Source organism: Homalodisca vitripennis, chromosome 2 (assembly GCF_021130785.1).
Source record: "Homalodisca vitripennis isolate AUS2020 chromosome 2, UT_GWSS_2.1, whole genome shotgun sequence".
Classification (NCBI taxonomy): Eukaryota; Metazoa; Arthropoda; class Insecta; order Hemiptera; family Cicadellidae; genus Homalodisca; species Homalodisca vitripennis.
In genome coordinates, this window is record NC_060208.1 from 106,931,587 (window position 1) to 106,958,339 (window position 26,753).

A 26,753-nucleotide genomic window follows, 5' to 3' on the forward strand; every position below is an offset into this window, starting at 1 on the left:
GTTAGGAATTATGGTATAAATATTGGTTATAAAGGCTCCACCGATAACAATCGAAACTATCTTTACAATATCAGTAACAATGTAGATAACACAAATATTAGTACTGAAACTAATTAGAATTTTCATATAACAAATCAAAAATCCAGAACCTCGAATGGTCACAAAGTTCTCTGGCCATCAGTGTATGCTGTGGTAGCACCTTCCAGCAATGAACAAAAATCATCCCTCGAGAACAAATTTAATACTTATTACAGTGCTAGGCCTATAGGTAAAATATAAATATTCAGATGGTCTGATCAAGAACAAACGATAGTTACAATTAAATGATAAAAAGTATCAACCATTGAAATATTAAATGTTAACAAAAATAAAGTTGATTAAGAAAACAATATAAGGTTTTTGAGGTTAGGCAACATAACCTATAAATACCATACTTACCGCATCCAATGAATTCTCTGGACAACAATCTACAATGTTCACTACTTTCTTGTTCAAATAATGAGTCTGTAAGATCAGAACTACAAGACACACGGGAAGTTGAAGGTTCACCCACCTGCACCTCTCTCCTTATCATCGTTCAGTGAAAGGTATGTTTAGCGTTTTTGTTTTTAAATCAGCTGTTTCAACAATCAATCAACAACGGAAAAATTCCGTTACTCTCAGACACTCCAAACAGCTGACGACATCATCATTGTTGAGATCATTTTACACAGATAGGTTTAACACTTGATTATAACGTTCCATAATCAAGGGTTTATCCCACCTAGCCTACTTAAGAGTAGCTATTGACACTCTCAAGAACGACATTACGCCAACAGGAGTGGTAAAATAATTTCTTAAAATAGTATACATTATGAATAGTTGCCGATAGAAAAATGATCAAGAAGTGATTTTTGTAAGTCAATACTGCCTGCTTTTAGGTATACAAAAGCGCTGGCTTTTGAATGCTGGGTTCCTTAAAACACAAATGTTTGTATGATACATTTTTAGAAAGGAAGTATAAAACATTGTTTTTACAAAAATCTTATGTCTGTAGTTTTTAGAAATTCCAGATAATTAGACCCATTTACAAAAGTTAATCAGTTAGCGGTATATTTAAACAATTCTAAAAATAAAACATTGGTGTCCAACTCTTGTTTTGTAATCACTTTCACCGTATAAATATACAAGATAAACAACTTCTGAGATGGAGCGTTTTGTCAATACGCAGATGTAAAAAAAAATAGACCTAGTAAATCATCTATATATATAAAAGAAAGTCGTGTTAGTTACACTATTTATAAGTCAAGAACCGCTGATCCGATTTGGCTAAAAAATTGGTAGGGAGGTAGCTAAGAACCGGAGAAACACATAGGATACTTTTTATCCCCGTCCCGATTCAGGATTCCGCCCCACTGGTCTCTATAAGTTACGGAAACACCCGTAAGAAAATGCATTACAGCAAACATATGTTATTAAGTGAAAGGGCCTGTTCAAATTGAATCAGCTGTTCTTTGTAAATATATACAGAGGGGTGCAAAAGTAGGTATACAGTTTTAGTTGGTTGGTAAATACCCAAGTTAGCCACCTGATCAGCTGTGTAATACGTTTGCTTACTAACAGCTGGCAAATGTTTTCTCATTGTTACTGTTTTTTATTATTACACTTCCGCCATCATGGCTGGTTACATGACCAACGATCAACGAAAGTGGGTTTTTTTAAAGAATATTGGAAGACAGAAAACTGTGAAAGAGTTCGAGAGAGATGGAGAGAAGAGTTTTGATACACCACCCACCACCCCAGATTAAGTATTTATAGACTAAGAGATAAGTTTAACCTTACAGGATCTATCTGCAATGGTCCAAAGGCTGGACGACCAATCACTGTCACTACTCCTGAAAACGAAATGATTGTCGCGCAGACCTATGTTCAAATCCCAAAAAAAGTCAAGAAAAAGGGCATCAATTGAACTGGGCATTGAACGCAGATCTTTAGGACGCCTAATGAAACGGTTAGGTTTGAAAATGTACATTCCAAGACTTATTCATTGGGCTAATAGAGGACGACCCTGATCGTCGACTGCAGTTTTTGCGAGATAATGTTAAACGAGGAACTTCAAGGTGCGGGAATTATTTCAAAAAATTGTTTGGAGCGATGAGGCTAATTTTAAGCTTTCAGGTGCAGTCAATAGACACAACTGTGTCTATTACTGTTTTGATAATCCACACTTGACATTCGAAGAACAGCTGAATCAACCTAGAGTAACAGTTTGGGCTAGCATTTCATGTAAAGGTGTCATTGGACCTGTCATTTTTCATAACACTGTAGACCAACATGCATACAGGAACATGCTGACTGACGTTATAACCACAAATCAAAATCCAGCAGGGTAATGAGGAATTCTACTTCCAACAAGATGGAGCTCCTGCCCACTATGCGACAATCGTGCGTGACCTACTAAATCGGGAGTTTCCTAACTCGTGGATCGGTCGAAGAGGATCGGTTTGAATGGCCAGCAAGATCTCCCGATCTGACACCGATGGATTTTTTTCTTTTGGGGAGTTGTCAAAGACAAGGTTTTTTCGAAAAAACCTCGTGATCTTAATCAGATGGTTGAATTCATTCGCCAAGCTTTGCCAAGACATAGATGAAAATAAAGAACTTTGCCGAAAAGTGTGTATAAGCGTAACTTCAAGGTTACAGCAGTGTGTTGACTGTGAAGGCAAACAATTTGAACACAAAAGGAAGTAAGTGTATTGGTGAAGTACAACACTTTTAAGAGTTAATTCTCTGTTTCTTAACGCTCTTAAAATAGATTGTAAAAAGTTTAGTTTTTGTAGAAATAAAACCTACTTATTCTTTAACATATTTAATTACTGTAAACCTACTTTTGCACCCCCCTGTATAATGCAACAAAAGAAATATATGTTTATATAATTTTAATTACCATTTTAAATTTCTTTACATTTATAGTTTTAAAGCATAGAGTAAGCTTAAGAGAAACAGAAAATTTTGTTTCAACTGTTTCTGCAATCACTGTTAAGCATATACTTTACTATCCAGATAATACAAATCAAATTTTAATTTTTTTACAATTCAAAGCAGTTATCTCTGCATCTCCAAGTCAGATACGTACATTATTTGCTATTATCATTTCGACATGCTTTCCATCGAACCCATCTAACCTGTGACCACAAATACAAGGATAATATGGCAGATGATATTTTACATCAAATTCGTGTCAGTTCAATAAATTAATTACGATCTTGAAATGAATGAGGAGATACATAATCGGGCCTTACTCTTGATCGAAGACATGAGTTATCTCATGTGTGGTAGTTTATTAGTCAGGTTAGGAATGCCAGCGCCAAATCGTAAAATGAATGACGCATTTAATCGAGATTGGAATGGGAACGTGAATATGATCACCAGGAATTAGATTTTAGTAGTTCAAACAAATGTGCCCCTGATGAACCCCCAACAAAAGAAAGTTTATGATACATTAATGAAGGCAATTGATGATGGAAACGGTGGTTTATATTTACATGGTGGAACTGGTAAGACATTCCTCATGTCAGTAGTTTTAGCCACTGTTCGTGCAAGATCCAACATTGCAGTTTCAGTTGCTTCTTCTGGAATAGCATCCACATTGCTAGAAGGATGTCGTACGGTACATTCCTGCATTACAATTGCCGTTAAATCTTCAATATATTGAAGAACCAACGTGTAACATTACAAAGCGCTCCGCTATGGCGAAAGTTTATCAGAATCAAAGATCATCATCTGGGACGAATGCACAATAGCGCATAAACGTGCATTGGAAGCAGTTAACCTAACATTGCAAGATCTACGTAATGACTCAAAATGTTTTGGAGGCGCAACTATTTTACCGTCTGGCGATTTCCGCTAAACATTGCCAGTAATTCCCAGATCGACTGCTGCCCGACAAAATAAACGCTTGCCTCAAATCATCGAATCTATGGCGCTATGTTAGGAAACTTCAGCTGACAACAAACATGAGAGTTGCATTGCTGAACGATACATCTGCTGAAGATTTCTCTGAGTAATTGTTGACTATCGGTAATGGTCGAGTACCTGTCGACGAATCGAGCGGATTGATTTCATTTCCTCGGAATATCTGTAACTTTGTCTCATCGAAAGACGAACTCATCAACAAAGTATTCCCAAACATCATTACTAACCTCAAAAATAATGAATGGTTGAGTGAGCGAGCAATTTTGGCAGCTAAGAATAAAGATGTAGATGACTTAAACTACATAATTCAGAATGAGATCATTGGTACACTGCATTGTTTCAAATCTGTTGACTGTGTAACAAATGAAGATGATGCTACCAACTATCCAATTGAATGTTTAAACTCCTTGGATGTACACCTGGCACAATTTACAACTAAATATTGGTTCTGTAGTAATCATGCTTCGAAACTTATACCAACCAAAACTGTGCAACGGAACAAGTTTGGTGGTAAGTAAATTGATGAACAATTTGATTTACACCACAATACTCAAAGGTGAGGAAATTCTCATACCGAGGATCCCGATGATCCCACCCGACATTCCATTTGAGTTTAAACGGTTTCAATTTCCGATCCGTCATGACTGTAAATAAGTCACAAGGCCAATCGTTGAAAGTTTGTGGTCTTAATCTCAAACATCCATGTTTTTCCCCATGGCCAATTAAATGTGGCATGTCCACGGGTCGGAAGACCATCCGCGTTATTTGTTTTCGTGCCTAATAAAAAAACAAAAAAAGTAGTTTATCAACAAGGTGCTACAATAAATGGCAAATAAAGAATCATTGAATAATTATATTTTTTTTATTTACAATTATCCTAATTTAAAAAAGTAAAAAAAATGTGATCATGTGATATTGTCTTTAAGGCGGGACAAAGTTCGCCGGGTCAGCTAGTTTGTAATATATTAAAATTTAAAAATTACCAGCAAACTATTTCCATCGAATCATAAAATTGCTTCTTCAAAACTTCAAATCTAATTTCAAAAAGACGTAAAAATTCAAGAAAAAATTAACTAAGAGGAACATGTATGTATTTTGATGTTAGCAAGAAACTGATTGTGAAAATGTAGTATTTGAGAAAATCTGTGGTTAATGGTGTTCAAGCAATAGTAGGACGGGAAGAAGGGCGTTATACGAGTATTTGAATATCTTTCTTGAGTGATAACCTGCATGGGAATTGAAATAACCTAAAGTGTCCCTCCTACTTACAGCGTACGGTATTAAACTATTTCTATAAATATAGACTAAACCCTGAAGAGCTTCCTGAATGCTAATTATGTCAATAAAAATAAATTAGCGATGAAAGCTCTTTTACATATTTGTTTACCTGACTGCTGATTCCTAAAAAACTAGCATGAATATTTCCAAGTTCCGCACAGTATCTCTCCACATAAGATTAATCTGTACTAAAAGAAGGGGAATTTCTCTAACCACATCGTCAGCCCCTTAATTTATGAAGAACTGTTCAAATAAGCCATAATTCTCGAATTTATGCAAATTTTTAATCTGAAGAAGATCACTTAGACTTCATATTCCAGCAACAAGATACGCGCCTCCACATTTTGCTGCGTTAGAGCTTCCAATAGTAAGAAGACATGCATTTGATTGTGAGTTTCAAGACAGATCGTGTGTAATTGTGGCGTGGTAGTGATGCACTTGAATGTTTTATAGTAACCGCTTACACTGACCGAAAAAAGAACTTATTTTAATTTTTAGAAATAACCCTGTCTATGATACTATAATACTACTTAAATTTATTATCAAATATAACTTCATGCTTTGTGATAATGTTACTTTTTAGTTAGTTTACTTTAGAAATCTCTAATAGATAAGTTAATATCCTTTATCTCCATCCCGTCTAACTATGGCCTTGATAAATAAATTGGAGAGTCAGTTATTTACTACGGTTATAGTGCTAATACTAATTTCTAGCTCTTAGAACGACCCTAAACTTCCCTATTTCTGAGAGGCTGTCGTAAATTATGTATTATTACGGCACTAATGGTTCATTAAGACTGTGAAGGTGATAAAAGAGAATTCGAAACGTGACTAATTTGCAGACCAAAGACTTCAACACTGTACTAAAGTCTGGAATGGATGAAAATGATGATAACATAATGGGTAATTATGTTTTATACAGATTACATAATTAGGTTAGCATAAACTTAACCCTCAACTGTAAAATTAGTCCTTTTACGTAAGTACCTAAGAGCCATTGTCCCTGGTAGCTGAGTGTAGGTAAGCTGGCAGCTTATCGCCCAATATCCCGGGTTTACGTACCTCGTAGTCGGTTTCTCTGGTAGCTCAGTGGGTATAGGCTAGTCTCAGCTAATCGTCCGATGACCCGGGTTTTACGTTCCACGTGGTCACTTTTTCAGGTAGCTGAGTGGTAGGCTAACGTCTTAACTTATCGTCCGATGACCCATACTTTTACCTATCTCTTGTTCACTTTCTCATCTAGCTGAGTGGTAGGCTAACGTCTCAACTTATCGTCCGATGACCCATACTTTACCTATCTCTTGTTCACTTTCTCATCTAGCTGAGTGGTAGGCTAACGTCTCAACTTATCGTCCGATGACCCATACTTTACCTATCTCTTGTTCACTTTCTCATCTAGCTGAGTGGTAGGCTAGTCTCAGCTTATCGTCCGATGACCCATTTTACCTATCTCGTGTTCATTTTTTTCAAGTAGTTAGTGAGTAGGCTAACGACTCAGCTTAACAAAAGGCTAATTTTAGTAAGTGTATAAATAATAGGCACAGTTCAATTTCTACAACTGATAGTAATAAACCGGTCCTCTTACAAATGTATTGATAAACAATTAAATTCCCAATTGTTTAAAAGAAATTCAGCAAAAAATATAAATAAATGTTATTAACCTATTGAGAAACACTACAACATTCAAAGGAGCTGTACAGACAGATGTAAATTAAGATTTAAAGTATTTGAACACATTAAGTGCCAAGAGCCGATGAAATGCTATTTCAAAGTATTTTAAATGTAAGTCACACACTGATTGCAAAATGTAGAGCAACTTAAAAATATCAATTTATAATGTATTTGTATTTGTTGCACCGTATCTGCTATATTTTCATCTTACTAATCCTCTTTATACACAAAAGAACTTAAAGTAAATATCTGTAATTTTCAGCCCTTACATTTCCTGAAGATTTAGTAACGATGTTCACCTGAAAATTATGTTTTTTATTACATCTATTACTATGTCCTAAAGTTTAAATATAAACCCACTATGTAGCGATATAAATATTAGTCAATGATAACGGACGGTAAGAGTAGTAAAGGAGAAGGTATAATATTGAAATTCTTCTGTGACCGCCAACGAATATTCACATCCGAAATAATTTATGTACTGTATAAATTTTGACATTTTGAGAAATGTGTTATGAATATATTTAGTACGCTATTATAAATTTCCAAAGAGCTCATTGTGTATAGAAATATACACATAGCAGAGGAAATGTCCTCGGTTGAATTGAGATAAAACATTTTACCATGGATAAATCAAATATTGTTCGTTGTCAAATGTTGCAATAGGACGTTTCTAGGTTATGTTTACATTATCACGTTGTTCAGTGATTCAGTCACTCAATACCGGTAAATTCCGTACAGAACAAAACGCTTTCTAACAAATATGTGTTGGGACATATTTATTTTATTGGACTAATCGCGACTCTGCACCAATTAATCATCGAAAAGCAGACAAATTGTGTCATAAGTCAAAGATTATCGTGGTAACATAGAAATTGTCTTAGTTATCTACCCCCACGCAACTCATGGTCTGCATAACATCATTAGATTTCGGTTAATACTGCACGGATAACATAATAATCTAAATCTGTTTGAGTCATTGCAATATTATTGTGTCTGATAAATGTACTAAACTATTTCATTGTGATATAGCATTATACTCGTATAAAGAGTTCCAATTAGCTATAAAGCGTTTAGATTATCACGAATAAAGCAACTTGATTTTTCTTTAAAATGTATATTTATGGCAAAAGTCTATATTACAATTTTTGTTTACTGTATTAATGAGCAGGCCTACTTAATTGTAAATACTCACTAATATTGCTAATTAATGCAATATACAAACTACACTGTTGCCTTGTTGAACAATTAGCTGACTTGACCGTTGTGGGTTTGACGTCGCTCAACCCTAGATACCCTGCATTATCTGTTCGTAGAGCTGTTTTCTTACCTCTTAACCAGATTATTCTGTTACACCGATTCGGGAATAATTGTAATTGTTCCACTAATTTTAAACCACGTGGCTACTTTTAGTAGTACTATAAAAATATTATGTAAACACACGTATCATATCTTATTACCAATATATTAACGGCATACATATTTAGTACATATACATATTTAGTTTACCTAAGTAGTTTAAGACAAATTTAATACGAAAGAAGTGCCAGTAAGGTGGAGCTTTGTTATGATTCAATATATATATACAGTTTCATTACAGTGACAAGTGCAACTAACTGATATCTCACTAAGTCTTAGAGTTATTATTTGGGAATCAGATTGCAAAGTTTCTTGTCTATTTTGGTAAGCCGCTTAAATGCATTTTAATGCCAAATTTTCAATCATTTCACCTTCGATAGGTAACCTAAATGATTGTACAAGATCACATGTCCTTAAAGGAAAGAATATAACGGATGTTAGATAACACACGAAGAGCAAGTCTTAGCCTAAAACCGTACTCGAAATACGACCTCGAAGCTCACAACTACATTTTTAAGCATTACGATCATTCGCCTACACAGAATAGACTATTTAGCCTTATCTCCTTGACAATAGTGGCATTTTACACATAAAATGCACTCTTTTTAATTCAATCACACAGTTTTTAAAAGTTAGTTACTCACGCTGTATTTTGTGCCCATTGAAGTAAAACATATATGTAGGTTAAATACCGCTTAGGCGTCACTAACAAGACTATACTCCACTTACTAGTTGAGTTTACACAGGTATTTTTAAAACGAGAAATAGTCTATTACGTTCACTGTAAATAATAATGCGCCAATGTTTGTAAATGTATCACAGGTTGTTTACTGGAAAAAACTCAAAATTTATAGCACACGTACGACCATCTGCTGTCTATACCAAACACTGACAATGTAACTGATACAGCCACTCTACTCTACACAATTATATGATGACATATCTGTAACAAATGTACAGCATAATCCGTTGTTTGTACCACCTACTGACGGTGTATTTGACACTGCCGCTTTCCTCCAGAGTTATACGTTGACACAAAATATTTCAGCCATGTTTTGAAACAAAAAACGGAAGTAACCGTTTTGATCTTGGAAACTTAGTCCAGTTAAAGGGTAAAGTTGTGGAAAGGAATGAACCACCTGGAAGCAAACACGCTATATCGAGGTATCTTTTGGTGTACACGTAATTACAGGAAGTTGTTAACATCTAATGTAGGACCATTAATATTGTGTTGTGCTCAATGGAGTGTGAGGTCAACCTTCACGCCACGGTATATTAAAGCGTGACATTGTGATTGCCACGTGCACCGATCATTTGAATTCCTCAAAAGCCCAGGCAGGGAAGGAACTACTTACAGGCGTGAAACAGCCATTTGTGGAAAAATTCCGTAAAATGTAGTTGAAAATGTGCTTGCGAACGAAGATGAGAAGTAATTAATAACGGTCCGTGGTATAAGTTGCATGACAATTGTGTAAATATGCTATGTATTCGCAATGTGTATTCAGCTCGCAATATATATATATATATATATATATATATAATATATATATATATATATATATATAAATATATATATACCGAGCACTCTGGCACACACACACACACAAACGCGCGCGAGAGAGAGAATTTACTTGTTCTTTTAAATTAAACGAGTTTAGTCCAATTTAATTATATTATTAAGTAGTAAAATGAAACAAACAAAACAATAATTTTCAACAGAATATGTAATTGCCAAACACATGGAAACGATATTCGAAATTGCCGTTCCATTGTAAAATCATTCACAAGAAGTCATGGTAAAATATTCAGTGAGAACCAAGCACACTGACGAAAGTATCATTAATTAGCATGCTGCTAAAAGCAAAAGTGACAAACTTGAGTGTGACACACTTCGCTATATCGGGAAGGTTTGAATCATACCTCTATTGGGAAAATTCAGCACTTCTTCAGTAGAAAATGAATTTTATTTTGGTTTGTATTCCCTTTAGTGTGGCTAAAACTACACAAATCATTCACACCCATTCCATAGACATGAAAGCCACCAGTCATTTGATAAATAGAAGAATGCCGACTTTTCAGTCCGCCTAGCATTACAATGCACAAGATCAAAAGATTAAGATTAGTTTATTCTAATTGAGTACTTCATACAAGGGGAAACATAAAGTATAGATGTAAATAACTTAAGTCCGTAAGAAATGGAAAAAAAAAAACACATTTCAGTTACTTTAGAAACGGTTTAAAACTGAGAGTTACGTTATGTATTCTAGTTCAATTTATGAGGCCTAATAGCTGACGAAACTAAGTGAAAACAAAACTAAGGAAATATATATACTTTAATATGTTATGACGATTTGCGATACACTTATAATCAATTTCCCTATAATTTGTATATAGGAATATGGAAATATAGGAAATTGGTATATAGGGTGTCGTATCTCCGGACGAACAAATTGCAATGGTACACGAAACTAACAGTTCCTGAGTTCTCTTGTTTAACGACATTTTTGTGCCGAGGAGTGTCACCCTGCTGCGCGCGCTGTGGGACCTGCTGAGTGACATAACCTAAAATGCCTTTCCCTCTCGCTGACAGCTGCAGTGAACTGGCTAGGTGACATCTAGAGTTCGAAATTCCATATAAGAAATGTTTCAAAACAATTTGTTTAAATATATCCTGGTGTAAATTGTACACCTAATCATAGTGGATCAACATTCGACATTGGAGGGCCATAATGGTCTCGTATTATATAAGGACAATTATTGGGTCGGTTTCCTATATTTATTCATCAAAGGCGATTGTCGCAAAACAAGGAAAAAACTTTGAGAATGGTAAAAATGATCAGGTTTAGGAAATGTTTCTTGAACAACAAGATCTAACACGTGGACCGATTGTTGAACTATCTGAAAGGTGTTCATCTCGATATTAAAGTTGGGTGCAAAAAAGACGTGCAATACCCTGAATCAACACGGTAATTGTTTTTGGGTTTAGCACGACATAAATACGTAAACTAGTTAAAAAAATGTCTAGCAATACTAATCCATACATTTGTATTGTTAGAAATGCAAAAATCCTTAGATTTTGATAAAATTTGACTTGTTATCAGTAAATCATTTGTCTAACAACTTAGAAGCTGTGTCGAAATAAATAAGAGAAAACTATAAAACGTGGGAGTTTCTGATTGTTTCCCTGAACGTAGTGTTACTGATTTCTTGTTTCACTGTTTCCCTGAACTGTTTCAACATTTTATTACATACTACAAATATGTAAATAGTATAGCGCTTGAGGTTTTGTAGTGTATGAGATTTCAGTAACTAGAAATACTAAATATACGTTCTTTAATTTGTCGCTTTCGAAATCTTTGGAAAAAGATTTTTTGTACAAGAATTTTTACTACAATACAAAAATGTACATGAAACTCCACACGGAATATTTTTTTCAAACACCTTAACCGAGTAATTTTTAGAAACACTTTACTTATATCGTTTAATTCATAGTATACTAGATACTAATTGTTAAATTTGTACAAATAAAATAAGTGTTCTTTCTTTAAAAGCTCCACCGATAAATTTTTCTGTCAATATTGAGGTTCTCAGTATCCCTATTCAATGTGCCTTTTATCTTTTAGGGCCAGTTGGGAAATGTTTTCGTGGAGCAAATAATTTACACAAAACTAGTTTTTATGTCGATGACAGCGAATTATGTAAGGTAGAAAAACAAGTATGAAGATTAAAGGATTCACAAAAATATGTATTAGACAAACTTTGATTAAAATTAGGCTTATTTGTAGGACTTTCTATAAACTTCGAAACTTTGAACCACATTTTCGAACAGACCGTTTTTATAGCAATTCCAGATGTAGGTTGTGTCTATCCAAGGGAAGCATGTAATATTTAGACCTAATTAAAAATTACTAAATATCTAGAACATTAAAAATAAGCTCAATGACATTTTTACACTTATTTACACTTACACTTAAACTAAAAATTAATGATTTGCAAACATTTGACGGCACAGATTCTATACAGGCCAACGACACTGGATCAGTAAAACTAAGTGTCCTAAACAGCCTTGAGTCCAAACGCGAAACACGTAACAGCAACAAGGTCTCAAGTAACACAAACTGAGAGCAAGAATAAGTTACACAATCATAGCTCAAATGTCGTAAACATTTTCGCTACCGAAAAACTCTATATTGCCTGCAATGCCAGTACCAGGTTACACGCCGCAATATAGAGACCATTTCATGTAAAACGTATATCCTAGAAAGAAATAATAAAACTGCCATTGTAAGAAGATCGAAGAGAAAGTTTAAGCTAAGGAGACTTTGAGACCACCCTTGAAAGGAATTTCCTCTCCACAGCCTCGATTGCCAGTTGAGAGTAACCTCGTACCCTATTCTAGACAACGCAACGGTGGGAATTTCAAGGTGGCTTCTCTCCAAGGATTGGTAGAGCATCACTCGAGAATTGTTGTAATTTACAAACACTTGTAATCCCAAGCCACTAGGTCTCAGGTTTACCTAACAAACATACATACGTGTACAAAGATGATCAGTTTGACATGAGATCGCTAACACTCTGCACGATCTCTGATCTCTTGATTAAAAACTAAAGGATTATTTTTACGATTAATAGTAGACGTTATCGTTCTACTGAGATTCATACTACGATCCAGCACGATTCACCTCGTAATAAATTATGTTGGTTTATTGTAACTGAAAGTCCGCAGGAATGTTCGCAGGAACAAAAATATCAGAAGAATGTTAATACTAAGTTATAAATATGTTACCCAAATACTATTAACTTAAGTATATTGACTCAATAATAAGAAATTATATGAGGAAACCAAAAGATTTACTTTCTACTCTACAACGATATTATAGTGTTTAAATGAACTTAAATGTAGGCTGTCAAATATTACTATTTGAAGTGCAACAATAAAAAAGCTTTTTAGAGAGTTTATAATTAAATGCAAAAGGAAAATCTGTGACTTGCGTACGTAATGTATGCAGACGCTACAGCTTCCCATGCGAGTTACACGTGCTAGATCTTCGCGAGGTGTTGCCAGAAAGAATGTAAGGATTTTCCTTGTCATATATTTTCCTGTGATTGCCGTCTAGAGGAGACCCTTGGCCAATATTGGAGAAGAAGTACTTTGTTGGTTATAACAATTTAAAAATCACTTTTGAGTGTTAAAACTATATAAATACCTTATTTGCATTTGTAATAGAGAAAAAGAAACATATGAACTCATTACATTACAACCAGCTAATAAGTGTAAAATTGAAGGTCTCGTTTAAGCGTTTGTCGAACCCTACAGGTGTAGCAAACCATAACAACAGTGCATCCACACTCTTTTATAGACTGTTCATTTCATACAAAATGGGTTGAATAAATCGTTAACAAAATGTATTGCCACTAGAACAAAAAGAACACTTTGGCTGATTGCACCTCAATATGCAACATATACAAAATAACAATACTGTTGTAGAACCTAACTTTACTGTATTGCATGTGCGTAAAAAGTATGTAAGTAAAATAATACCCGAATACAAATTACCAATATGTCTCAATAGATCATAAAAAAAGAAACCCTTTCTAAGAAAATAAAAGTAGACAAGGCAACATTGTTTATACTCAAGTTTCTTAACACCGAGAGCTAGAAGTAAATATGTTAATTGGCTGAATTATGTGTAAACACGCTATTAGATAATCGACGTTTCGTGCCACTGTAGAACCGCCATCAAGTTCTAACAGATGTCCTCAGTTTTGAGAAGAGCACAGAGAGAGAGTTTATAATATAAAGAAACTCAAGTTTCAAAGAGCATATGCCCTAATAATAATTTAAACAGTGTGATTGACATCGGTGGTTTTGATATTACAAATTCAAAAACTGGTAGTATTATTAAATTAAAACAAACAGTTACCGATCTATTCCTATAATTCTTTTGCGATTTGTAATTAATTTTCCTCGTGGAACTTAGTTCCTCGTGTATATCATCGTAGTCACTAATATATATATAACATAGTATATAAAGCGACTGGAGAAAAATTATACGGTACAAACGTCAAATCAATTTGCTATGATATTAATGTGATAACAAAACTAAGGTTAAGTAGTTGTTAATACTTTAAAGATACCGGTAGCTTACTGTATGCGTTATTTTCAAATTAGTTTAACAAAAATCTTTATCAGAACAAAAGACACTGTTAGAGCATTTATATAGAATAATCAAAATCTTGCTCCTTTAAGTATCCTATTTATATTTAATAATTATCAGTTTTAGTTTCCAAAACTAATACTTTTGCTCTAAAGGGCTCATTAATCGCACAGAATTTAATGTCAAGTCGCGGAGAGATGAAAGATGTCCCTGTTTTCAACACACAATGGGAAATGCGAACTTCCTACTTATACTATTAGTACAACTATACACCTTTGGGGTGGAGGAAGAAGGATTGTAGTGTCTAAATTGCCTTCAGAAATTCATTAGTGGCCTACATTTAAAATTAATATAATACAGACTTGCAATGTTTCATGAGATATGGCATCTGTGACATAAACTTAAAAACTGAAGATGTACATTTTAAGTAAATATTTTAGGAAAGCTTAAAAAAGAAAATTGGTTAATTTATTTTAGTAAGATTGTTTGTTATACGTGGATGTTGTGAAATTACACACCATTTTAAATCTTTTCGAAATAAAATGAAATTTCTGCCTATTTCCCAAAAGAATTCAGTTGAAATATTACTATTACTATTAAACCGTATAGTAATACATATGAGTAATTAATAAAAAAACTGATACACGATAGCAAAATCTATTAAAAATACATTCCTTTAAATTGCGTTTTAGCCTTTTTGCTTTACGTATTCTCTCTCTATATAGGTCTTTAATCGTTTATAATATATGTATGTTTATTTATTATTAGAAACACTTTATTACTTATAAACAGCTAAAGTTATAGAGCTGAAGATTTGCTTCTAGGTATTCGTCTCATAAGGGACTTAACGTTAAAACATACATACATACATATATATATATATATATATATATATATATATATATATATATATATCTGATAATGGTCGCTGGCACATATTATTACATTCTTAATTAACAATATATCACATTTACAAATGCAGTTTCTAAATAAACAAACACAAATTTTGGCATTTTTACAATAACAAATATGATATGTAACATCAGTAAACTGTTCATGATAACGCGTTTAATATATCATATATGTAAATAAACATTTCAGTAAAAACAGCCAGTTTAGAAGTTAAACGGAAGAAACTTTCCAGTCAGGTGAACCGAGGTTACACATGAAGCATTGAACGGGTGTTCTGCCAGCTCCACACATTAGAGGGGTTTACGAGTTAAATGTATTTATTTACTATAAAACAAGCACAGTTTTAGGAATTAAACAATACGAGGAGGAATTGTTTCTAGTATAGTGTTAGTGTAAAATAGTCTTTGGCGTACTTTCAACACATTTACTGCAAAATTATTGTAACAAAAATTATTATAAATCCTGCATTATAGTCTACGTATTTAATTAGTGAAGTATTATTTAAAATTTAGCTGAAAGAAAGTACATGATCAATAATAAATTCCAATTTGCCTGTGCACTTTTCAGTTACTTTTTACTATAATAGAAATTTATACGAAAAAATTATTTCAACTCTTTCCTTTAATTTTACTATTATATTTTTCTGCAAGTTAAAAACTAAACTTTCTACCTTTGCCAGGCTCCGAAACGACGACATCTGTGAGTCTCGTAACGTTGTAGGGTGGCGGGGAACTGCTCAATTCCATGGCAACCATCAGAACAGCTGTTGAGTTGTGTGGTCCGTCAGCTGAGATTCGCGCGGCAGTGATGCCACCCTCGCGGTCTCCGCGCTAAATAGTAGTAATTAGCAATAAATTACCGTATTGGTGTTATCTCCTTGATAACCCCTTGACATTCGCAATTGCGCGAAAATTCCGATTTTTACTGGGTGAAAGCTGACTATTTGTTGATGTTAAATCAAATAGTGACTTTTATTGATTTAAGTGATTCGGTTATTTGAATTATACTGTACTAAGTTCAGTGCAAATATGTAATTTAAATAAACCATCATGTTTGTCTTCTTTTATTTCATGCGGGATTTTAGCCAAACTTACAAACTGGGAGTACAGCACGTTTGTTAAAGGGTATAATATATTAATGCATATGAATCAAGTAAAACAAAACAATTTGGAATAATTTTGACATTGCATGTCAACAATCCTTCAGAATATCTCCATTGGTATAGGCTACATTTAATCTGGATTAATAAAAACAAAATATCTCTGAAAAATTCAAAATTGGTTTCAACAACTCATAGTAGTTCTGCTTCAAAGGTTTTTACTGAATAGAATTTGACAGATCGAAAAATTATTGTCAAACTTTATTTTGTTTACTACATATCCGATAGTTTATTCATATTCCTCGCCCTGCTTTGACAGACTTCTTCGGGAACGAAATCCATGCACCGAGTGGATATACTTTATATACAAATATAGAGTGTATGGAGAAAGCTAAAAATGTATTGTCTTGTGTTATGTATATGTACCCTACAATTTCAATTTTATTGATGCCATTGATGCCTACTCAAAACGGTATTTCAATCTTTAGAAAGGAAAATATTGTTGTTGGTAAAACTTCAAATATGATATGATATTATATGAAAATATCAGGAATACACAATTTTTCTAAAATTAAAATATTTTTTTTCCATTTGATTTTACTTTGAGTCACCCACCACTCAATAGAGCTCGTAACTTGGAGGGAGAGGGGAATTGTTACTATAAATTACCCCTTTCTTGAGGTATTAACTACAATATTCAAAATGATCCATTACATAATATGAACAATTATCTTTTAAATCTAATTTAACTTTGTTCGAAACCACGCGTAGTATACTCTGTCACCCAGTTTGAAAAAATAAAATCCGACTTTAATTGGTTTTGTGGCATTTTTAAACATATAATGTGTGTTAACAAAGTTGGAAATTTCGAGTTTAAGCTGTGGGGAGTAACAAGTAAAAAATATAATATCTAAATAACGATAGATGTTGGTGACGTAAACTAAACTAGTGGACTTCTTCACAAAATTGTAACATTTGATACATAGGTTTATGTTTCAAGGACATAGTCATTTTTAATCACACGATGTCAGCATATTTTCATAGTTCAGTGCTGAAAGCAACCTATGCATATGTGATAAAAAGAAAATACGAATTACTTGTAGCGCGGTTTGAACATTTTTACGAGTGGGTTTAGTTTAATCGGTTGGGAATCTTTCCTCAGGTAACATAAAATATATAATTCGTAATATAAAATAATATTAATTTAATATCGACAACATTTTCATCACCTCCTATTTATCGCACCTGTGACATTATTCTGAAGAGGAAAACTCTAACATTTCACCACTGTTCTGTACATAAACGTCTTGTTAAAGTTATTGCTGATTTATATTTCGTTGGTAAAAGTAAACAATAATTCATAGCAATTCATTTAAAATGTAGAGGCAACATTGCAATAAGAAGCAGTATTTACATACAACGTATACGAATATCTCACGGAGAAGTGCGCTTTAACAATAAAGATATGATAATAATCCTTTGTTCAATTGTATTTCAGTTTACGTAAGGACAAGCTAACCATCTGTTTTCGTCAGATGAACACATCCCATATTTTATACTAATAGCAACGGGCTCCATAACACTGATAACATACTTGTTAAAATTTATAATTATTATTACGAATGCAAAATATTATACGATAATTTTACTGGTAAATCTTATCAATTATTTGGGTGCAAATGTTTTGTTCTGTAAGAAGACATTAAAATCATATCTTTTCTTGTCTTCTTTTGACAACACAGAAGTTGATGCCTTTGGACCAGTTTTGTATGTATAATGTGAGCCATGACACTTGATCCAATAACCTGAGTGTAAAGGGTAATTGAGGTTAATCTTTGTTATTGGCTGAGATCTGCTTTTTTACCAGTTTCATTAATTAATATACCAATAATATTTATTGGAATCTTACTTATTGTGTGTAAAATCTCCCAACCACTGAGTAATCAAATTTTGTTTTGAACTTTGTATAAACGTGACTTCAGTAGTACATCGTTCCACCATGCTGACTAAAAGTTCAGTGTAAACGTCAAATTACTTATTCCTTAACATTTTCATATATTATCAATTTTCAAAGACACCTTCGAGCAGAAGGAATCGAACATTTATGAATTATTTACACTGGTATGTAAATATGTCCCATGCCACTGAAACGTAAAATATGGGCCATTAGCTTAAATTAAACAAGACTAAAAATTATGTGAAGATACAACACTTTTTTATAATTTTGGAGGCTTTTCTATACCGCCAGAAAAAACACTTAATATAGTACGTGACAGGAGAAGAAGGTAAATATAAAGAAACTTGCTGCGATATAGACCAAAAACTGAGTAAGTTAATCAGCTTATCCGTTGTATGAGTTGCCGCGAAATTTGCCGCGGTGGCGGGACCTTGGGTTATTGTTATGGGACAGACAACACCAGCACAAGGAAGGCCGAGGACGCACAGACAGACACACGCGTTGACAAACTCCGGAAGTGGTTGAGGTTATGTTTACTCCTTCTATATAATAGTATTGAGAACAGTATTGCTCATTAGTTTCCCGAAAAAAGGGTTTCCAAATTATTCACAAATTTCAAAAGGGGCCTTTTTAAAATGACAGTATTAGACCTAGGCAGATCTTTTGTCGTATAAATATTATTAATTTATTTTATATGGGATTTAAATGTAAATAATACCTTCATTGTAGGCAATTATATTAATGAAATTACAGCTTTATATGAAAATAAATTATTTTTTAAATTAGTTTAATATTAAAATTAAAATTGCTGTTAATGGGAACAAACAAATTATACCTCTCATCATAATTTAAATAGGCATTTGATCCTTTTTATACTTGTCTCAAAATACGTACATTGATTCTCATTATAACACCGGACGAGATGAAATAAAATTGTTTACTACAAAAAGTTTAGGAAATTGTTACAAGCTATACAGTACCTTATTTTTCTCTAGATCTATAAATAGCGGAGTTGTGATATTTGCAAGTTTAAATATTGGAAAAAAGTGCGCACCAAGTTGGCTAATGAAAGAGGCTGAGATATTGATAACATAGATTTTTACAAAGTTTAAACTTCATTTGGGTTTTTGGGAGCATTTATCGTTCCCAAAAGCCACATTATATAGCACAATATATAATATATTATACAGGAAGGAGTACGTAACAGTATTTGTCCGTAACAGGTTTCACTAAGGTTACATGTAAAATCTCAAGCCTGAAATCTCATAGTTCATATCATTCTCGAGATGTCCTGTGGTCAAATAGACAGACAGACATAAAACAGACGAGAAATATTTACGTCCTCCTGACAGAAAAAAATTGTCTCAACTTCCTGAGTGACAGGCTTCAATGATGCTCAGCCAAATTCCATGTTTTGATATGCACTGTCACAGAACTTAATCTTGTCCATGTAAAAAATAAAATGTAATACAACATTTTAATTCTGCAGTAGATCTGTATCGAGACATCTTGCCTCATGATACATTCACATTCTGTTCATTGAGTTGGCTTCATAGCATAGTTAAAAAGATAAAAGGTCCTGTGGGGGTCGCTACCATTTATATTTACCTTCCAAGGTTACTACAACGCAAGAGTGCGCTGAAATCAGATCTTGTCTGCAAATTTTAACATTCGCTTTCCAGTCAATTATATTTTTATTTTTATTATGAATAAGCTAATGTCACATGCTTGTACCTAGTGTGTTTATATTTTTTTATCCAGCTATTTTCTCATTCCCATCATGGTTATCCATAAGACCAATGTGAAAATATTAACTCAAGCTGAGCAAAATCCCGTGGGGTATAATGTACCATCGTCGAACTCAGTGTTGTCTATATAAAAATAAAGGTTCATAAAAATGGCAAGTGTGTAGGTCAGTTTGTTTTAGAGGTGTCGCGTGGACAGACAGACACAGGGATAGACAGTCAGACAGAAATGCACTTTTTCAGTCCACATTAATGTTAAACTAATAAACTTTGGAATAAAGGTTGTTTTGGGCTCTGGATGACATGGCTGATGAAGTTATGCAAACTTTATCCTTAACTGATATTATGAAAACATTTGCAACTGATTTTGTAAAACACCTACCTAAAATGATATAATATTGCATTTTGTTCGAAGGCGGTCAAAGCATGGAAAGCTATTTCTAATGTAGCGTATCTCTCACCTATAATGCTACTACTATATAATAACATAAATCTCGACCCTGTTTCAATTCCATTACTATGGCATTAGGCATTATTTTTGTACTGTAAGAAGAAATGCACATGTTAATTAATACCAACCATGATAACATACAATACATAAAACTTTTAAAAATGCCCTGGAAGCATCGCTGTACTTAGTCTACAATATGACCAGGAAGATGCTCTATATAACAGAAGAACTAATGTGGTTGTGATGTATTGCAGTGATATTTCTACAAGACTGCTACTTCATATATTAATCTAAATATCGAAGATTGCAATTTTATAATTTAACTTATAACGTAAATGTTCAAAAAAAGAATCCTTTTACTTTATATACTAGTATTAAAAATTTCAATTTGATATAACATGTTATAGTATCATTTAACGATTTTGTGGCGGAAAGATAAAGGTTAGCAGTGAATTGTCTTTCAGTGATGGCCTCCGAGATTCCCTTGTACTCTAGCCAAGGTATTACAGCGCATGTGTCAAGGCGTCGACTTTGGTGCCACAGTTGAAGTAACTCATGTATATAATTGTTAGTTCATAATCAGGAAAAAAGAGTACCGCTAATGAAAAACTCCCAACAATGATAGGTAAACAATAGGAACATTGCAATCAGGCATTTACGTGTCCAGTGCCGCTCCACTCTACTGTATCGGGGCCCCTTAAAAATGTAACACAGAATTCATAATGGTCACTCCAAAGACGTGATGTTGCGTACGACACGGGGTGTAGTGAGTACGGGGGTCTCGACAGAGCTAGGGACGCCCCTGATCTCGAACCCTTTCTATATCGTCAACTGACGACCAGGCACCGCGACAATGCCATCTTTATTTCTTCGCCACTTCACTTACTTTCTCTGCCATACCGCCGACGGACGTGCAAACATTACGAGGGAAAGCTCTCGCTACCGATGATAGCCGAAGTCCGGTGCACGGGCAGTATTCCTTGGTACATAGCGTCGCCTCGTAGCACTGTTCTATCGTACAATGATCAGCACTAAATGTTGGTTGTAAGGTTAATATTAATGAAAGACGCGTTTAGTGTGTCAGTGAAGTTTAGCTGAGATCCTTTGTTTTAACCAAGTGAGTTCTGTAATTTAAGTGGAGTACGAACCACGTAGACTCCGTTTATTGTTATACCAGTAGGTTGTTGAAAAGAATTTTCAAAGCCAAATCCCATGCCTTCACCACACCACCTGAACGTGGTCTGGATGGTTCACTAGACTGCACACCCTTGTGGTTCGGACGTGAAACTATAGTTGTCATTGGTTATTGTGTTACCAATTACTAACTCGCGCTATAAAAACAACATATCTCATGTAACAAGGCTAAACTTCACTCATTAATCCTTCACAGCCATCAATCATTCACGAGGAGGGGTGCGCCATACCTCGTGTTGTGTAACAGGCTTCGTGAGGCCTTATGAAACATTTTAAAACCTATAGTTCATTTCATTCTCGAGATGTCCTGCGGACTAATAGATAGACGTCGAAAAGAAAAGAAATGTTTAGGTCCTCCTGATAGAAACAAGTTGTGTCAGTCTGCTGATTTGTAGGCTTCAAGGATGCTCAGCAAAATTCCGTTGATGGATAAGCACCACCATAGAACCCAATTTTGTTTATGTAGATATAAAGTTTGATGCAACATTTAAAGTCTACTATTACATCTACATTTTTGGTCATTAAGTTGTTTCATAGTAGTGTTCAAATGATGAACATTTTGTTGAAATAAGGAAGGTATTGCAACGCCAGAGTGCGCGGAAATCAAATCTTGTCCCCAGCTTTTAACGTTGGCTTTCCACGCTGTTATTTTCTCCCTGTGCTCTAGGAATGAAAATATCACATGTTAAAATTTCATACGGTTTTGCTCAGTTTGTTTACACATTTATTTATTCTGGTATTTTCTCGTCGCCATCATGGTGTTCTGGTTACCCAATCTAATAAAAATATTCGCTAACGTTCAGGCAAATCCCGTGGATTGACATGCACCTTGTACGAACTCAGTGCTGCCTGTGTAAAAATGAAGCTTCATGTAACATTTCAGGTCTGTTAATTTTCGTTACATTTTTTCCAGCCCCAGGCAATAGTGCTAAAAAGTGACAACATTGGATTTATCAAAGTCTTCAATAGGAATTTGATACCTTTTTAAATTTCTGCTAAACTATTTATCCACCTTTAATAATTCTGGATACAGGTTTTATTTCCGGACAGGCATGACCTCCCTAGGAATCGAACCCGTGACATCTCGGTTAGAAAACAGAAACCTTTCGCCTAGGCTACTACGGATGAGAAGCTCTGATCTGTAATTGATTTAACGCAGACTGACCTACTTTATTTCAGATAGTTCCTTCCTCTATTGCCTTAGTGCGAAATGTCGGAGTACTTTCGTTACAACTTTACCAGTCAATAGTGCAGTTTCCTTGTGCTTTGTGCTATTACTTACATGATCTTACGCATTGCAAGACTACGTACACTAATTTCAAACATATTTTATCTCACACAGAATTTGGACTTTCCCCTAAACACTTGTAAAATCTATACATCGCGGCGTAACATTAAGAAAGTATAAGGAACAATCGGTTTTAATTTTGGACATTCTGTGTTTATTCTTGAAACAAAAGATCAAGAATAAATTGTTCTGGAGCACTGTTGGCAAAGAAATCAGCATGTTTGTATTAATGAGCATCGTTTTTGTTTTAACATAGAAAACCACTCTAATAAATCAGTAAAATACACTTTCTCTAATTCATCAACATAGTAGTGAAATTTAGTAAATTTAATTTTAAATTATTTTATTTTTACTTTATGTATTATTATCTTTTGATCTTTACGTTTTACAATGTTTAAATTGGAAAGCGTGTTAATTAGTGAAAAGTTAAACAATAATCTTTCTTCTCTACGTTTTGACGTGAGCTTAAAGATTAAATCCATAATACTCGAGATTCTGGAAAGCCTTCGAAAACTGACGATAATTGACCACTTCTACAAAAACAAAAGACTCGACATTTCTTCCTGCTTTTACTATGTTATGTACAGGAACTTTGATATATAATTTACACAAAGGAGGTAGTAATTTTGATCATTATCGTAACTGAAAATATTGTACTTGTGATTACTAACGTGACAAAGCGCGATAACAAAAAGGAAACAAGTGTGCGATACGTTTACAGGAATTGTATCCTTGTTTTTGCATATATTATAATGGTAGTTTAAAATAACCTAAATGTTAAATGATGTAACGTTACACGAAATAATACCTACAATTTACTAAAGTAGTCAATGTATGTGCATAGTTATGCCATTTGCCATTATCGGCGTACCATGGACATTGTTATTGCAGCAACCTCAGTTTTCTTGCAGTTCCTTAAATCAGCAGTAGTGTGAGGTTTCGTAACAAAACCTTTGCTCTTTAGGTAGCCCCACAACCAAAAATCGCAAGCAGTGAGATCCGGAGAACGAGCAGGACATGCGACATCGCGACAAATGAGATGTCCGAGGAACAGTCTTGAGAGTCATTGAGACATCTGCCGAGTGCGCAGTCGGCTCCATCTTGCTGGTACCATAATGAGTTCATTTCTATTCCCAACTGTTGCGATTGTAGAACTAAAAGATCCTGAATCTTGTCAATGCACCGTTCTTTATTCATAGTAACTCTTTCATAATTTTGATGAAAAAAAAAACAAAGTTACATTTTTTAACTTTAATTTTAATTTTAACTATAACAAATGATATATAGTAAAACATAAGACTCATGCTTCGGAAATTTTCGTAATGACGAGTCCGTCTGCGACCTGCGGGGGCAAACATAACACTTCTCTCGCTTCGAGTGAGACGGACAGCGAGCAATGGCCATGAACGCCTGGCTACCGAAATAACGGTCGGACGTTATCTCTGAACGACTAATTCTTAATAGCCCTAACATGATAGTTCTCATCGAATTCGGTGTTGGAGCTAGACGTGTGTTAGTGAATCCTGCAAACTGTTTCTAATGAATAGCGGTAGTGGTAGTCCTAACAAAAATAAAATAAAAGTACATAACGTCTAGATTAAGGATTGTACCGTTCAAAAATATTTTAATTCTTAAAAGCGATTAAATTTTACTCGCAGTTACCATTATACACCTTTTCGGAATCGTTTCAACCAAAATTGTGTAAGACATATACAAAATTACAAACAAAGAATTTCTGAAAATATTAACCAATCTTTTAAAAATATTCCTACAAGGAACAGCTCCGTGGCAAGGAACAATTGGTTACGAAATAACCGTTGCGTAGCAGTAACAGACTCATTATTTTTTAAAGAAAACTTCAATAACAAAAGCACGATGTTGAACTGTTCACTGCTCCATGATTACTGAAATGGCTTCAGCTGTGTTTTTAAATGTTACAACGATCTAGACTAACATAACAACAGCCGAAAAATAGCTGTTTAAAATTAAAAAGTGTCAGGTTTTACTGGACCACCCAGAACATTCTTGAGGTTTTCCAATGTATCGTAAAACATCTTGTATTGTACATCAACATTTTATAATACGGCTCAAAATTTCTCAACAAGTGTCTGGATTGCAGTAACAAAAACTGATTAGTAATTTATGAATGAACTATTATAGCGTAATCAGCCAATGCTGTTCTCAAGGTCATCAAGATAACAGCTTCCTTGAGATTCCATTTACTGCGGTTCATTTGTATTGAAGTTGAGACTCCCAGAAATAGAATTATTATGATTATGTTTATACTGGGTCATTAGCTAGGACGTTAGGCTGGGCTTAATGGCGTCTAAAGTAAAATTGATAAGATGGAAGTAAAGAAAATGTTTACTCAAATCTTATCTTTTCAGCTTGTAAAAAATGTTTGTAGGCAGTGGCGCCGGAAAATATAACCAACCAATTGACATAGTAGCTTAGTGATGGCGATGTATTTATATTTATTGAGCTACAATTATTACGGTTTGCGCACTCTATGAGTTTGCTAACTCAAGGCGATAATTTTCAAAATTGTTTTGATGTTAGGACCCTGAGCTATAAACGTAACTATATCGGTACAACCGTATTCGAATTATCTATGGTTCAATTCAGCCTGTAGCAATCTGGCAATAAATTCAGCCCAAAATACCTTGATTACGTTATAAATGACGTAACGTTTACAAACCGAATTATGTTTGCAAACAATCTCGCTATCATTTCCAATAACTTCTGTGTTTTTCTATGGCAATCTCTTTCTTATTTATCACTAATTTTTTACCGAGTTTTTTTCATTATAATAATAACGATTATCAGACAATAACTTATCAGAATTTATTATATTATGTTGTAGTAAACGTGTTTACATCAGTGGCAACACACACATTACGTGAATACAACCTATAACAGTGATTTGTTTAAAGTATTTTAAATCAAAATGTTACGTTTAGTTACTATTACGCGTTGACTACTCGCTGACTGCTTAACTTATTTTGAGACAATAAAGCTGTAAATTACAAAATACATTTTCAGATAGGAAACTATGATTGGTTTCACTCCGAGAGAAGGATTCTCAACCACACTCCTACTTAGTATCCTGCAATCGGTCCATCCACTTCCCTCTTAAGGTGGGGTGTAATAAGTGTTCAATTGAAATACTTTAACAAGCCTTTAAATTAATTTTATAATACAGCCCTGATACCTCTACTGAAGAACAGAAAAAAACTTGGGTCAAAGCAAAACTCAGAGTCATCTTATAATAAGCCTCAAAGAAGAACGATTGAAGATAAGAATGTGATTTTTACAGTATTAAAACAAAAGATGACTGGATGAAATCGCCTTTTTTACCTTTAAACAAATTTTTTATACAACTTTTGCTAAAAATATGTGTTATTTTCTTACATTAAATTTTTGAGATCATTCAATATGTAACGAGACACATTACTCACGGCACGTTATACTTCCAGGGTACAATTCTCAAGCGGACTCGCCATTTTTAACAATATGTAACGAGACACATTACTCACGGCACGTTATACTTCCAGGGTACAATTCTCAAGCGGACTCGCCATTTTTAACAATATGTAACGAGACACATTACTCACGGCACGTTATACTTCCAGGGTACAATTCTCAAGCGGACTCGCCATTTTTTAACAATATGTAACGAGACACATT

General features: G+C 34.1%; 1 protein-coding gene across 3 annotated transcripts in view; it reads right to left on the bottom strand.

Annotated features, from left to right (window-relative positions):
- Positions 1-26,753, bottom strand: part of LOC124354519 (sodium-independent sulfate anion transporter-like) — a 53,484-nt gene that overhangs the window by 16,323 nt on the left and 10,408 nt on the right. Inside the window, exon 1 of one of the 3 annotated variants that reach the window (XM_046805043.1) lies at positions 16,003-16,129. The exons of 1 other annotated variant lie outside the window; for it this stretch is intronic. In XM_046805043.1, the coding sequence (XP_046660999.1) occupies positions 16,003-16,087 (85 nt within the window). In that variant the 5' untranslated portion in view covers positions 16,088-16,129. Of the gene's footprint in view, positions 1-438; positions 597-16,002; positions 16,130-26,753 lie in introns of those variants that run through there. One more of the 3 variants, XM_046805042.1, reaches the window with a different exon arrangement.